This window comes from Salvia splendens, chromosome 13, assembly GCF_004379255.2.
Source record: "Salvia splendens isolate huo1 chromosome 13, SspV2, whole genome shotgun sequence".
In the NCBI taxonomy this organism is placed as follows: domain Eukaryota; kingdom Viridiplantae; phylum Streptophyta; class Magnoliopsida; order Lamiales; family Lamiaceae; genus Salvia; species Salvia splendens.
The window spans coordinates 34,546,077-34,560,713 of NC_056044.1; the positions used below are offsets into that span (position 1 = coordinate 34,546,077).

The 14,637-nt window shown below is 36.0% G+C and overlaps 3 protein-coding genes across 3 annotated transcripts; 1 reads left to right on the plus strand and 2 right to left on the minus strand.

Moving 5' to 3' along the window:
* Positions 1-6,080: 6,080 nt before the first annotated feature.
* Positions 6,081-7,401, minus strand: LOC121761152 (cysteine proteinase inhibitor 1-like). Its single transcript, XM_042156751.1, has 2 exons — positions 7,108-7,401; positions 6,081-6,513 (listed from the first exon to the last, which is right to left on the minus strand). The coding sequence occupies exons 1-2, from the start codon at positions 7,335-7,337 to the stop codon at positions 6,234-6,236; spliced, it is 510 nt and encodes a 169-aa protein (XP_042012685.1). The 5' UTR covers positions 7,338-7,401; the 3' UTR covers positions 6,081-6,233.
* A 1,629-nt stretch (positions 7,402-9,030) lies between these two features.
* Positions 9,031-10,147, minus strand: LOC121761316 (cysteine proteinase inhibitor 1-like). Its single transcript, XM_042156968.1, has 2 exons — positions 9,868-10,147; positions 9,031-9,465 (listed from the first exon to the last, which is right to left on the minus strand). Exons 1-2 carry the CDS (start codon positions 10,086-10,088, stop codon positions 9,183-9,185), a joined length of 504 nt encoding a protein of 167 aa, XP_042012902.1. The 5' UTR covers positions 10,089-10,147; the 3' UTR covers positions 9,031-9,182.
* Positions 10,148-12,499: 2,352 nt separating this feature from the next.
* LOC121760965 (zinc finger MYM-type protein 1-like) lies at positions 12,500-14,255 on the plus strand. Its single transcript, XM_042156550.1, has 2 exons — positions 12,500-13,241; positions 13,339-14,255. The coding sequence occupies exons 1-2, from the start codon at positions 12,500-12,502 to the stop codon at positions 14,253-14,255; spliced, it is 1,659 nt and encodes a 552-aa protein (XP_042012484.1).
* The last annotated feature ends 382 nt before the right edge of the window (positions 14,256-14,637 follow it).

Sequence of the window (14,637 nt, forward strand, 5' to 3'; positions counted from 1 at the left end):
TGAAGAAAGATTGTCATGCATGGAAGAGAAAGATGGCCTCTGAGGGACACAACCAATCTGATTGTGTGGAGAGTGCTGATCCCCCGGCTCAACTTATGAATATTAGTGACAGTGGGGTCAGTCACAGGTGGATAATGGACTCGGGGTGCAGCTTCCATATGTGCCCCAATAGAAGCTGGTTTCATGATCTTCAAGAAGCATCGGGTACGGTTGTTCTTGGAAATAATCATACTTGTCAGATAAAAGGGATAGGGAAGGTGAAGCTAAGCCTACAAGATGGCTCTGTGAAGATCCTGACTGGAGTGAGGTATATTCCAGAAGTGAAGAGGAACCTCATCTCATTGGGAATGCTGGAGCAGAGGGGGTTCACTATATTAATGAGTCAAGGAAAATTGTTTGTGAAATCTGGAGATGCAGTGATGATGGAGGCTGACAGAGAGCATATTCTCTATTATTTGAAGGCTAAGGCTGTTGATGGAGAAAGCAATGCTGTGTCAGATGATTCCCTAATGCTATGGCACAAGAGGCTGGGCCATCCAGCAGAAGGAAGCTTGAAAGAACTCATCAAGAAGGGCCTGATCTCTGGAGATTTCAACAAGATGGACCCCTGTGAGCAGTGTATACTTGGAAAAGCAAAGAAGGCACCCTATCCTACAGGTATTCACTCTTCTACAGCCCCTTTAGACTACATACATAGTGATCTTTGGGGGCCTTCACCGGTGTGTTCAATTGGTGGAGGAAAGTATTATCTAGCTATCATTGATGACTATACAAGGAAGTTGTGGGTATATATTCTTAAGGAAAAATCTGAAACACTCACTAAGTTCAAGATATGGTGTAAGGAGGTGGAGCTAGAGAAAGGAAGGAGTATTAAATGTTTAAGAACTGACAATGGCTTGGAATTCTTGTCTGCTGAATTTGATATATTTTGCAAAGAGAAGGGTATGAAGAGGCACCGTACTGTTCCTGGTAATCCCCAGCAAAATGGTGTTGTGGAGAGGATGAATAGGACTATCCTAGAGAGGGTGAGGTGCCTGCTTCTTGGCTCTGGTTTGAGCAGCAGGTTCTGGGGAGAGGCGGTGTATACAGCAGCCTATCTCATCAATAAATGCCCATCTACTGCCCTGAAATCTGAAACTCCTGATTACATGTGGTATGGAGCTCATAGTGACTACTCAAAATACAAGGTGTTTGGGTGTGCAGCCTATGCTCATGCTAGGCAAAGTAAGCTTGAAGCTAGGGCTCTGAAATGTATCTTGCTGGGATATCAGAGGGGTGTTAAGGGGTATAGGCTCTGGTGTATTGAGCCTGGTAGGCAGAAGGTGGTGGTGAGTAGGGATGTGGTGTTCTTGGAGGATCAGATGCCCTACTTGAAAGATAAGCTGGACTCCAGTAACTCCAGTGAAGTTGAGAGTGATTTCTTCAAGGTGGAGCCTATGGGAGTTGGCCTAGGAGCAGGTGGAGTCACTGACTCAGAAAATGAACCTGATCCAGAGGGTGATGGTGCTCCAGCTCAAGGTAGAAGAAATGATAAGCCCACAGCAGATCCTACCAGAGAGTACCAGATTGCAAGAGATAGGGGAAGGAGAAATGCAAAGCCTCCTGAGAAATTTGCAGATATGGTCTATTATGCACTGTGTGCTGCTGAGAGTATTGATATTGCTGATCCTCTCACCTATAAAGAGGCCATGAGAAGCAAAGACAGAGAGAGATGGATAGAGGCCATGAATGAAGAAATAGAGTCTTTACTTAAGAACAAAACCTGGATTTTGGTGGACAAATCCAAGCTGAATACAGATGGAAAGGAGAGGAAGCTGATCAGTTGCAAGTGGTTGTTTAAAAAGAAGGTAGAGACCACTGATAAAGACAAAATCAGGTTTGCAAAGTGTTGTTGCTCTCTCAACAACAGAATCAGAGTATATAGCTCTCACTGCAGCTGTACAGGAGAGCTTTTGGATTCAGGGAGTGATTTCTGACTTTGGTTTTGACCAAAAGACAATGGTGATTCATTGTGACAGCAGCTCAGCTATGTGCTTGGCTAAACATCCGGGTTTTCATGAAAGGAGCAAGCACATAGACATAAAGTTGCATTTTATTAGAGACGAGATTGAGAAGGGGAGAGTGAAGGTGATTAAGATTAACACCTTGCACAATCCGGCTGACATGCTAACAAAGTCTCTAGGTAGAGACAAGTTTGATCATTGCAAGAAGTTGATCAATGTTTGTGCAAGAACTGAGATGAGCCCTCAGGTGGAGAATTGTAATAATGGAGTGCTCATTTCAGTTGGAAGAAGAAGGCAGAAGAAGGAAGCTCGGCTTTGAGCTGGAACTAGCCGAGAAGGGAGTTCGGTCTTGAGCCGAGAAGGGAGTTCGGTCTTGAGCCGAGAAGGGAGTTCGGTCTTGAGCCGAGAAGGAAGAAGCAACCTAGCCGAACTAGCCGTTGGAGCAGCAGTTAGTTAGCTGAGATGTAGCGGTTATTATTCTTGTTTTCTTGATTCTTATTGTAGTTAGTTAGTAGCAGTTGCTACTTGATTGTAGAGCTTTAAATAGCTCATAAACCGTGTATGTAGTTAGTAGGAGTTTAATCAATAAAGAGTTTTCCAGTTTCTCTCCAAGATTATCATCTTCAATACTCAAAGTGTGAGTGTGTGTGTTTCTGCATTGTGTGATCTCATACAACAGTGAGTGTGTGTGTGATCTTCTTGAGTGTGTGAAAGCCTTGTGTGTGTAAAACCCAACAATCATAATGAAAGAGGTTAGTAAAGGGGCGAGTATTACAGAATGTGTTTGTGTGTGTTGATTTTGTGATGAAATGTTTAGAGCATTCACAATGGGACGGATGTCCCGACGGATGTCCCGGCGGACATCCCGGCGGACTTCCTAAAAACACCTCCTGCTACGTCATAAGGACATCCCACTACACAATGACGGACATCCCGACGGACATCCACAAAAAACAATAAAAAATTGGGACGTCTGCCGAGACGTCCGTCGTGTCAACGCAATGGCGGACGTCCCGGAAAGCCGCGGAACTCCGGTGTCCGCATCGGATGTCCGTATCCATATGCATGCTGCCTAATGGCGGACGTCCCGCGCGGACGTCCGACACGCCGGTCCGACGTCCTCCGGGACCTCCGCCATTGTGGATGCTGAGAAGTTTGTTTAAATGTATTCTATCCGGAAAAGTGAGGTGGCTCCATTTGTTTTGTGCCACGTGTGATGGAATATCTATGTTGTAGTTTTTTTTTTGAAATTGTCTCTACACCTTTTGTAACACGTTTTTTTGTTTTGATTAATGAACCTTTTTTGAAATTTTGTCTACATTCTCATCTACTAACTTTATCTGTGTGGGAAAATTGTCTCCACTAAATTTTTTTATGCTATATGAAATAAGTCTTATTTATAAATTATTATCTGTCAATGATATTTTTATTGTATTTTCCTTCTGCCTATATTTCTTTTGAGCAAGAAAATTAGGGAATAAATGTTTAGTGGGTTAATTTCAGATTAATCACATTCCAAACGCAGCAGAAAAAATTGAGATACAATCTAAGTTGTTTTGACGATACTATTGTCTACACAGGTTAGCTAAATATTGAAATTCTTACAACATGATATATTTGACTAGCTACCAAATCACTCCAAATAGTATTAATCTATTAATTTGGGATTAACACATATAAGAGAAATTATAAGAATAGAGAGTAGGAGAAAAGAGATTTGGCAATTTTGAGGAGATGGAAGAGAACCATAGAATGATAAATTATTTTATTAATTCATTATTCTTATAATAATCAATGACTCCACATATTACACTGTAATATATGTGGTACAAAATGATAGGGAAATAAATCAAACAAATTTGGCCAGAAAATTTTATTATTCACCTATCCTGCCAAAGTGCCAAACAAATTCATTGATGGTAGCAATAAATCACATGCTATGATTCGTCCTTACCATGGGAATAGATGCTTAGCAAGATTAATCTATTGAAAACTATTACTCTCTTAGTTTCTTCACAGTTGAGTCATTTTTATATTTCAGAAAGTTTCTTTATAGTTGAGTTCAGTGGCCGATGCAGGATTTTATCATTGGGGGTTCCAAACTATTGTTGCATATTTTTAGTGTTAATGACCACCGAACCAATCCCGATATGATGAGAGAAAAAAATTTATAATTAGCAATATAAAGATACATTTAGTGATAGTGTGGTTCTCGAAACAATTAAAAATGCATATTTATGGGGCTAAAAAAAGTTAATTTTTATTCTTCAAAGTATAAAGAATATTAGTTTGTATGTTAATTATTAAAACTTTTTATTCTTAAATGCATATTAGTTTGTATGTTAATTTTTATTCTTCAAAGTTAATTATTAAAACCTTTTTTGATAAAAGCCCTACCAAAGTTAATTAAGCAATGTTAAGTACTCCAGCTGTTCCAATGAAATTCCCAAAGGAGATTATCGAACTCAATTATTGAGTTAGGAATAATTTAACAGAAATTTATCAAAAGAGTTCAATGGTAGGAGATGAATTTGAGAGAATAGTTCAGCACATAGAATCCAAACTACATTCTCACCTACTAACTAGGAGATCGTTTTTCTGTCTCCACTCAATTTTTGTATGTTTATATAAAAAAAGTCATATTTATAAATTATCAGTTGTCTATTATATTTTTATTTGTATTCTCCTTCTGCTTATATTTCTTTGAGTATATATGAATGATTAAGGAATAAATATTTAGTGGACTAATTGGAATGAGAATAAGTTAAGAGAGAAAATGAAATAGATAAGTAGCACGTGATTGAATATTGCATATATTGAATTTTTTAAGAATGAACTAAACTGCAATGAAACGACTTAATTGTACTAGGACGAAGGGAACATTTAATTTAAGATAATTTTCTGAAATAATACCCTCCCTCCGTTTATTCTAAAAGTGAGGTGGCTCCAATTGTTTTGTGCCACGTGTGATGGTGTACCTTATTAAATTGGATTAAATAATTGGCGTTCCTCATTTGTTATGGTGGGGCTTGATTGATTTTTTTTGTAAAATTGTCTCTACTCAATTTTTGTATGGAAATACACCTCGTTTTTGTTGTGATTAGTACATGACTGTTCGAGCCAACATGCAGACTCGATTTCAACATTGTCACGTACTAACTAGGAGACGTTTTATATGCGTGGGAAATGGTCTCCACTCAATTTTTGGATGTTTATCCAAAAAGAATTCATATTTATAAATTATAGATTGTCTATGATATTTTTATTGTACGTATTCTCATTCTGCTAATAGTATTTTTTGAGTATATATGAAGATTAGGGAATAAATGTTTAGTGGGTTATTTGGAGTGGAGAGGGATAGAAATAGATAAGTACTTAAGAGATAACAAAGCATTAGATGACTGGATAAAATATAAAGTAAGAAATAATAAATCAAACGAGATTAAATGTATGGAGATTTTGCAAGATCTAACTCAATTTAAAGTAAGAAATAATAAATCAAATGAGATTAAATATATGGAAATTTCGCAAGATTTAACTCAACTGCATTGGAACGACTCAATCGTAATAGGACAAATGGAACATTTAATTTAATGATAATTTTGTGAAAAAATATACTATTACAACCATATGCGGTTCAACTCTTTTAATATGACTCAGGAAAGAACCGACAAAAAATCAAAGAATATAAATATAAATATAAATCTAATCTACTACTCAAACGGTAAAAAGACTACAATTATCACGATCTCTATGATCTAGAGCCATTATCTTTGTATCGAGTGAGAACAATGAAATCCATGAGCCGGCCCAAGCATGCGACCGTGAGACCGGCAAGATGGAAAGATTACATTACCACGTAGGAAGGTAGGAAGATAAGACCGAATCTTGCTCTATCCGAAAGATTCATATCTAGTCTAGATTAGGTTTGATTTCATGAATATGTATTTTCTTTGCCTGTATTTCCCAAGTCGTATTAAGAGAGTTAAACAAGTTTCAATAAATCCTAGAATTCTTTAGTCTTTAAATCGTTGAGAAATAAAGTTAGTACTTTAACATGACCATCGAACAAGGAAAGAGAGAAAAGTAGGGAATATCATTTATTGAATATATTGTGAAAACATCTATCTCCAAATTACAATAAAATGCCTTATATAGAGGCAAGGAAAAGTACTAAATAAACAGTGGAGATAATTTTTTTACACACTTTAAATCCGGTGATCGGAAAAGCTAGCGAAGAAGTGCCACGAAGGAAGAGAGCTGTATCGTTGTAGGCACGTTCTGGCCGTAAACAACGGCTTGGTAGTTGTTGGAGCGGCCGGTTTTACTATCCCTGGCGACGACCACGAGCCTGCAATTCACACCTTTGACCACCTGCACTTCAGCCCTTAACACAGACTCCAAAACCAAGGACCCATTGTTCTGTTTGTTGTATTCCGACACCGCGAATACCGCGATTAGAAAAATCTCCGATGTATCTGCTACGACCGGCCTCCACCCTCCGATCGTCCTACCCAACACCAAATAAAAGAGCGGTTAAAAATAATACTTGCTTCGTCAGCTAATAAATGTCCTATTTTTTACTTGCTCAGATTTTAAGATATTATTTGACTTTATAGGAGAAAGTAGTAGAAAAAAGTTAGTTTTACACTCCCTTCATTCCCTAATAATTGTCTGACATTGATTCCGGCACAGGTTTTAAGATTTAAGAAATGTAAAGGAAAGTGAATTGAAAAGTTAGTGGAATATGGATCCCACTCTTATATATTAATTAATTTTATAATAAAATGTGGGTGAAATGAGTTAGTGGAATGAGGTCTACTAATCATTTATGGTACAAAAAGTGATAGTGAACAATTAAGGAGGGATGAAGGAAAATGACAAAAGTGTGACAATTAATGAAGGAGTAATAAAATGTGATGGAAGTGATTCACAGGAATATGAAATGAGACCCTTTTATTGGTGGATGGGTTTAAAAAAAATGAGATATTTAATAGCGGGGACGAGGGAGGTAGTACTATAAACAATTCAATATTTCAATCTTTATAATGAAACGCAATAAATGGTAATACTCTTAGGCACTGTAACACAAATAGGCGCATACGTGTTATTAGTATCGTCGGCCGATGCGACTTTCGCGACGGATGACACTGCTGCTGCGCCCACGGCCGCCATCACGATGCCCCGTCTCGTGTTGCTGCTCTCGGCCACCGACTTCTCCAAGTCCATCGAGGCCCTCACGGCAAGCGGGCCGCGACGGGTGGTGGAGGAGGCCGGCTTCGCGGCGACGGCGCCACCAAAGAACGAGGCGGTCAAGGTCATGGATGATGCCATTGGGAATTGATAGGTATTTATTTTACAAGTGTACGTATGTGTGTGTTTGTGTTGATTTTGTGATTAACTGTTTATGCTATTTATAGAATTTGGGGGCTGGGGTTTCATGCAAATGTGCATCGTTTATTCTATCAAGAAAAGTGATGTGGCTCCAGTTGTTTTGCGCCACGTGTGATGGTATACCTGATTGGATGAAATAATTATTCCTCAAGCTTATTTGATTTTTTTGTGAAATTGTCTCTACACAATTTATACACCTTTTGTAACACGTTTTTTTGTTGTGATTAATGCACCTTTTTTGGGGATTGTGTCTACATTCTCACGTTTATATGTGTGGGGAAATTGTCTCCACTCAAAATTTTTATGTCTATATATACAAAATAAGTTGTATTATTTATAATTTATATATTGACTATGATATTTTTTTTGTATTATCCTTTATCCATATTGCTTTCTGGTATACGAAAATTAAGGAATATATTTTTAGTGGGTTAATTGGAGTGAAAATAGAATGAAAGAGAGAATAAATATATAAGTAAGCGATGATAATAAAGTAGGAGACGATTAAAAAAATGTAAAGTAAGAGAGAACAAAATAAATCAGATTAAATATATTGATTATTTTTTATAATTGACGCTAAGTGCAATGGAACAACTCAATTGTAATGATACAGAGGGAATATTTAATTTAAAGATAATTGTTTGAAATAATACACTCCTTTCGTTTATTCTATATGGAAAAGTGAGGTGGCTCCCGTTATTATATGCCACGTGTGATGGTATACCAAAATTGGATTTTTTTTTTCATTTGTTATGGTGGGGGCTTATCTGAAATTTTTTTTTGAAAATTTGTCTCTACTCAAATTTGGTAAGGATATCCACCTTTTGTAACACGTTTTTTGTTCTGAATAATATCGGGTGTTCGAAGAGGTATATCTTTGTGGTGAAGTGATCTAATATAAAAGAAGTCTTATTTATATATATTGTCTATTACTATAATTGAATATATTTTCCTTTTGTCCACTTTTATGTATGAAGATTAAGTAATAAATATTTAGTGTATTAATTAGAGTAAAAGGAAATGAAATATATAAGCAAAGAAAGAATGAAATAGAAGAAAAAATAAAATAAATAATAAAAATAATTTAAAGTAAAAAAAAATAAAGGAAATGAGATTATATGTACTATTGAATTTTTCCAAAAGTAACTGTAATGGGCCGGAGAGAAAATATAATTTAAGAATAAAACTTACATGAACTTATTAAGAAAAATAAAAAAAGAGCCAAATAAATGGATCTAATTTTGCAAGACTATACTCGTCAAGCCCAATGTAACAGCCCATACTTTGGCCCAATTTTAGCAGGCCATATTTCCTTTACATTTTTTTCTTGTGGCATTATATTTTGGCCCACTATACTCGTCAAGCCCAATGTAACAGCCCACATTTTGGCCCAATTTTAGCACGCACAGACGCACAGCAACTGTTCGATAAAAGTCCGATTAAAACTTACTCCGTCAAGCCCACCAGCTGTTCGGTGAAATTCCCGAAGGAATCATCGAAGTCATTCATATAAGAGTTGAATGGTAGAAGATAAATTTTAGGGAATAGATAAGCAACATAAGATCCTCATATATATATTTATTTCACTTCATCTAAGTGAAGAAGATTGTAAAGAAACGGCCGAACAAGGAAAGAAGAGAAAAGTGGGGAATGTCATTATCATTTATTGACGAAGATAACTATCTCCGAATTATTACAACAAAAGGCCTTCTTATATAGAGGCAAGGAAAGGTGCTGAATAAACACTGGAGATAGTTTCTTTACACAATCTGGCGATCGGAAAAGCTAGCGAAGAAGCGGGTCGAAGGAAGTGAGCTGTATCGATGTAGGCACGTTCTGGCCGTAAACAATGGCGAGGTAGTTGTTGGAGCGGCCGGTTTTACTATCCTTGGCGACGATAACGAGCCTGAGATTCACACCTTTGACCACCTGCGTCTCAGCCTTTAGCACAGACTCCACAACCAAGGACGCATTCTTCTGTTTGTTGTGTTCCGACACCGCGAATACCGCGATTAGAAAAATCTCCGGTGCACTTGGATCTGCGACAGGCCTCCAGCCACCTAGTAACCTAGCCAACACAAAATAAAAAAGTGTATATTTTAAGATTAGTTTAGATGGTTAAAAATAATATTCTCTCCGTCTGCCATAAATGTCTCATATTTATTGGCTCCAACGTTAAGATATGTTTGACTTTGTAGAAGAAAATAGTGGAAAAATTAGTCTGAATGTAGAATACAATTAACAAATATATGTCCTATTTCTATGAGACAAAGTGAGTAATAAAATGTTAGTTAGGCGACTTAGCGTAATTTAGAGTTCATTTACCAAAAATAGTAAAAATGAAATAAAATATTTAATAGTAGACAGGTAAAAAAAAGAAAAAATGAGACATGTAACAGCTAAACAATTCAACATTTCTATCTTTATAATGAAAAATGAAATTGTAATAGTAACACTAATAGGTGCATACGTTTTATCATCGTCGGCCATAGCAACTTTCGCGATGGATGGCACTGCTGCTGCAGCAGCCACAGCTGCCAGCACGAGACCCCGCCTCGTGTTGGTGGTCTCTGCCACCGCCTTCTCCAAGTCCATCGAAGCCGTCACCGCGAGCTGGCTGCGAGGGGTTGTGACCGCGGCCGGCTTCGCGCCACCAAAGAAGGAGGCGGTCAAGGTCATGGATGATGCCATTGGAAATTGATTGGTATTTTACAAGTGTATATATGTGTGTGTGTGTTTGTGATTTTGTGATCAACTGTTTATGCTATTTATAGAATTTGGGGGCTGGGGTTTATTCTATCCGGAAAAGTGAGATGGCTCCAGTTGTTTTGCGCCACGTGTGATGGTATACATAATTTGGATTAAATAATTATTCCTCATTTGTTATGGAGGGGCTTATTTTATATTTTTGTGAAATTGTCTCTACTCAATTTATACATCTTTTGTAACACGTTTTTTTTGTTGTGATTATTAATGCACATTTTTTGAAATTGTGTCTACATTCTTATCTGTACATGTGGGGAAATTGTCTCCACTCAATTTTTGTATGTTTTTATAAAACAAGTCACATTTATAAAATAGAGATTGTTATGATATTTTATTATATTTTCCTTCTGCCCATATTTCTTCTAAGTTTTAAGTATGATGATTAATTAGGAATAAATGTTTAGTGAGTTTTTGGTGTGAGTTTATATAAAAGAAGTCTTATTTATGAATTATAGATTGTGTATGATATTTTTTTATATATTGTATTCTCTTTTGGCCTATATTTCTTTTGAGTATGAAGACTAAAAAGTATCTACAAAATAATGTATAGTGGATTAACTCCAGTGAAAATTGAACGAAAAAAGGGAATAAAATAGATAAGTAAAGAGATAATAAAGTAATAGAGGATTGAAGAAAATATAAAAGAGAATATAAAAGAAATGATATTAAATGTGTATGAATTTTTTCTATAATTGGCTGAGCTGCAATGGAATTAGTGTTTTATTGGATTTTCTAGCTAATTCACTTGTCTTGCAACTAATTCATTTATAAAATTTTATATTTTCTCAGATTAGCAATTTTATATTTTGTTTATTTTTTTCATCTGTGTAAATATTATTATTGTCAGATCTTAAAGTAATGATCTTTATAATTTAAGTTAGTCTCATAATTGTCATGTAATATTAGTAAATTAATTTTAAAGTATGCACTTTATTTTAAAAAATCTCTTCTTTATTTATTTTGAATGTGTTTAATTTTAAAGTTATGCTTTTTTCTTCAAAATTTTTTTATTCGTTCATTATTTCAACATCGATATTGTTATCGTATGTATAGTTAACTTATATTGCTCATTTTGAAATGATTTCCCTCATATTATCCGTCAATGTCGGAGCTTTATAAAATTTATGCCGGAGCTGTTTCTGACATCGTTGAGACTAAATCATGGGTTTGCCACTAATCGTGATCTCATTGGTCACCAAAGAACTAGGCGATATTGGGAATTGATACGTATTTTAGAAGCAGGGGCGGAGGGAGGGTGGGGCTAGGGGGCCCATGGTCCCCCCACTAATTCTTAAAAAACTTAGGGGTATTTTAGTAATTTCACAATAATTATAATTTATAATAAATATAATATTAGAGATAGGTTTCAGCAAAATATATATGAATCGTGCCTCTTAATTTAGCGTATTCATTCTGCCGTTCCAATCCAAGTCTGAATTTAGCGTATTCATTCTGCCGTTCCAAGTCTGAAATCTGGTAAACTAGAACTAGGTATATTCAAAACTCAAATATAATTCAATTAATTTTTCTACATAGGTTGTTTTTTTGTTTGGCTGCAATAATAATTCAAAGGGGGAGAAAGAAGATAGCTTATGTAATTCAATGGCTACGGTGGTTCTGTAGTTGGAATTTTATAACTCCAATTCTTTATTTGATGTGTGTGTTAATAGTTTTGCATACAGAAAATATCAAATATTTTGAACTTAATCAGTGTTGACTATTTTTGTAGGTATATGGATCGTTATTTCAAGAAACTTTCTTCCGTTGATTCTTCATCAGTTGAACCTTCACTTCTTCAACCTCAAGAATTATCGAATGAAGATAAAAGTAAGGTTGATTTAGAGAATCTTCCAAGTGATCCAGGAGAACGACCTGATATAATGAGTTATCCACCAAATTTAATAGAACAAGTTCGCAGAGCTTACTTACTTAAAGGTCCGTGTCAACCACGTAATCATGATTTTTGTCCTACAGTAGATGGAAATCGAAAACGTAAATTTGTCTCACATTGGTTTGATGAATTTAAGGATTGGTTGGAATATAGTGTTACAAAGGAAGCAGTTTTTTGTTTATATTGCTATCTTTTTTCAAGACTCCACGGAAATGGACAAGATGCTTTTGTATCAGGGGGATTTACGGTCTGGCGCAAGAAAGAAAGATTAAGAGATCATGTTGGAAACCATAAAAGTACTCATAACAGGTGCAGATTAGCATGTGAGGATTTGATGAATCAAGCCCAACACATTGAGGTCTCTTTGGCAAAACAGTCAACACAGTCTAAGCTTGACTACCGCCTGCGATTAAATGCAACGATTATTTCTCTTCGTTATCTTATAATGCAAGGATTGCCTTTCCGCGGTCATGATGAGTCAGAAGAATCATTAAATCAAGGTAATTTTCTTGAGTTCTTGAAAGTTATTTCTTCTTGCAATGAAGAGATAGCTAGTGTTGTGCTAAAAAATGCTCCAGACAATCTCAAACTTACATCACCAGATATTCAGAGAGATATTATAAATGCATTTGCTGTTGAGACAACGAAAGCTATTGTACATGATATGAGAAGTGAATTTTTCTCCATATTAGTTGATGAGTGTCGAGATGTATCTGTCAAAGAGCAAATGGGTGTTGTGGTGCGATATGTGGACAAGAATGGATGTGTTATAGAACGTTTTCTTGGTGTTGTTCATGTTAGTGATACAACTGCAACCTCACTTGAGAAAGCACTTGATTATTTGTTATCTACTTATGATTTAAGTATATCTAGTTTGAGAGGTCAAGGATATGATGGCGCAAGCAACATGAGAGGAGAATTCAATGGGTTGAAGAGTTTGATACTCAAGAGAAATTCCAGTGCTTATTATGTACATTGCTTTGCTCATCAGCTTCAGCTCACGATTGTTGCTGTTGCTAAAAAACATAAAATTGTCGGATCTTTTTATAATTCTATCTCTCGTTTGTGTAATACTGTTGGAGGTTCTTGTAAGCGCAGAGATATACTTCGGGAGAAACAGAGAGAGAATATTATTAAAGAGATTGCAAGTGATGAAATAAGCACAGGAAGAGGACTAAATCAAGAATGTCATTGAAGCGACCTGGAGATACTCGTTGGAGTTCACATTACGGTACTCTTGTCAACTTGATACATTTATATTCTTCTATTGTTGATGTTCTTGAGTATGTGGGGAGAATGGTCATGACGATTCAATAAGGGTTGAAGCTGATGATGTGCTAGAAATTATAAATAGTTTTGAGTTTGTCTTTGTGTTACATCTTATGAAGCAAATCTTGGGAATCACACATGAACTCTCCCAAGTGCTACAAAAGAAAGATCAAGACATTGTTAATGCGATGAATCTTGTCAAGGTAGCAAAATCACGTCTGCAAATAATGAGGGAAAAAGATTGGGATGTATTGCTTGCTGATGTTTCTAAGTTTTGTAGCAAATATGAACTGGATGTGCTTGACATGGAAGATGAGTTTGTAGCTCGAAAAAAAGGAAGACGTAGAGCTGAGAAAATGAAGAATCTCCACTATTATCGAGTTGAGCTCTTTTGTTCTGTTATTGACTTGCAAGCTCAAGAGTTGAATCAACGTTTTGATGAAGTCAACACAGACTTAGTTTTATGCATGTCATGTTTTGATCCTAGGGATTTATTTTCTGCATTTGATTTGGAGAAGCTGCTTCGTCTTGCACGGTATTATCCTTCTGAATTTTCTGAAGTTGCTTTGTCCGAGCTTAAAAGTCAACTTGAGAACTTTATTTTCGATGTGCGCATAGATGAAAAGTTTTCACAAATATCAGGAATCAGTGGTCTTGCTCAAAAGATGGTTTCTACAAGGAAACATGAAGTTTTTCCAATGGTTTATTCATTAGTTAAGTTGTCATTGATCTTACCAGTTGCCACTGCATCAGTAGAAAGAGCCTTTTCAGCAATGAAGATCATCAAGACTTCTCTACGTAATAGCATGGGAGACCAACTATTGAATGATTGCTTAGTTCCTTATATCGAAAAGGATGTGTTTGTTAAAGTTACCAATGAAACTATTATGCAGCGGTTTCAGAAGATGAATAATAGAAGACAAATGTTATGATGTGATTGCATTTGACTTTTACATTTTGAACCTTATAATTTAATTTATGTAATTTTTTTTTAAGTTTAATTTTGGACCCCCATTGTGAAATCTCTGGCTCCGCCACTGTTTAGAAGTTAGGTGATGGAATTTCATGCAAATGTGATCCGTTTATATTTAATCCAGAATAGTTAGGTGGCTCCAGTTGGTTTTTGCCACGTGTAATGGTATACGTAAATTGGATTAAATAATTGTTTTTCATTTGTGAAATTGTCTCTACTCAATTTTTGTATGGATATATTCCTTTTGTAACGCGATTTTTATTGTGAATACATGAGTGTTCGAGGCAGCATGCAAACTCGCTTCTTACATTCTGACGTACTATCTAGGACAAATGTATCCG

Coding starts and splice junctions, on each gene's coding strand:
- LOC121760965 (XM_042156550.1), top strand. CDS start 12,500: ATGCAAGGATTGCCTTTCCGCGGTCATGATGAGTCAGAAGAATCATTA. Junction 13,242..13,338: donor AAGAGGACTAAATCAAGAAT/GTCATTGAAGCG, acceptor GATGTTCTTGAG/TATGTGGGGAGAATGGTCAT.
- LOC121761316 (XM_042156968.1), bottom strand. CDS start 10,088: ATGGCATCATCCATGACCTTGACCGCCTCCTTCTTTGGTGGCGCGAAG. Junction 9,466..9,867: donor ATGGCCGACGATGATAAAAC/GTATGCACCTAT, acceptor TGTGTTGGCTAG/GTTACTAGGTGGCTGGAGGC.
- LOC121761152 (XM_042156751.1), bottom strand. CDS start 7,337: ATGGCATCATCCATGACCTTGACCGCCTCGTTCTTTGGTGGCGCCGTC. Junction 6,514..7,107: donor GCCGACGATACTAATAACAC/GTATGCGCCTAT, acceptor GGTGTTGGGTAG/GACGATCGGAGGGTGGAGGC.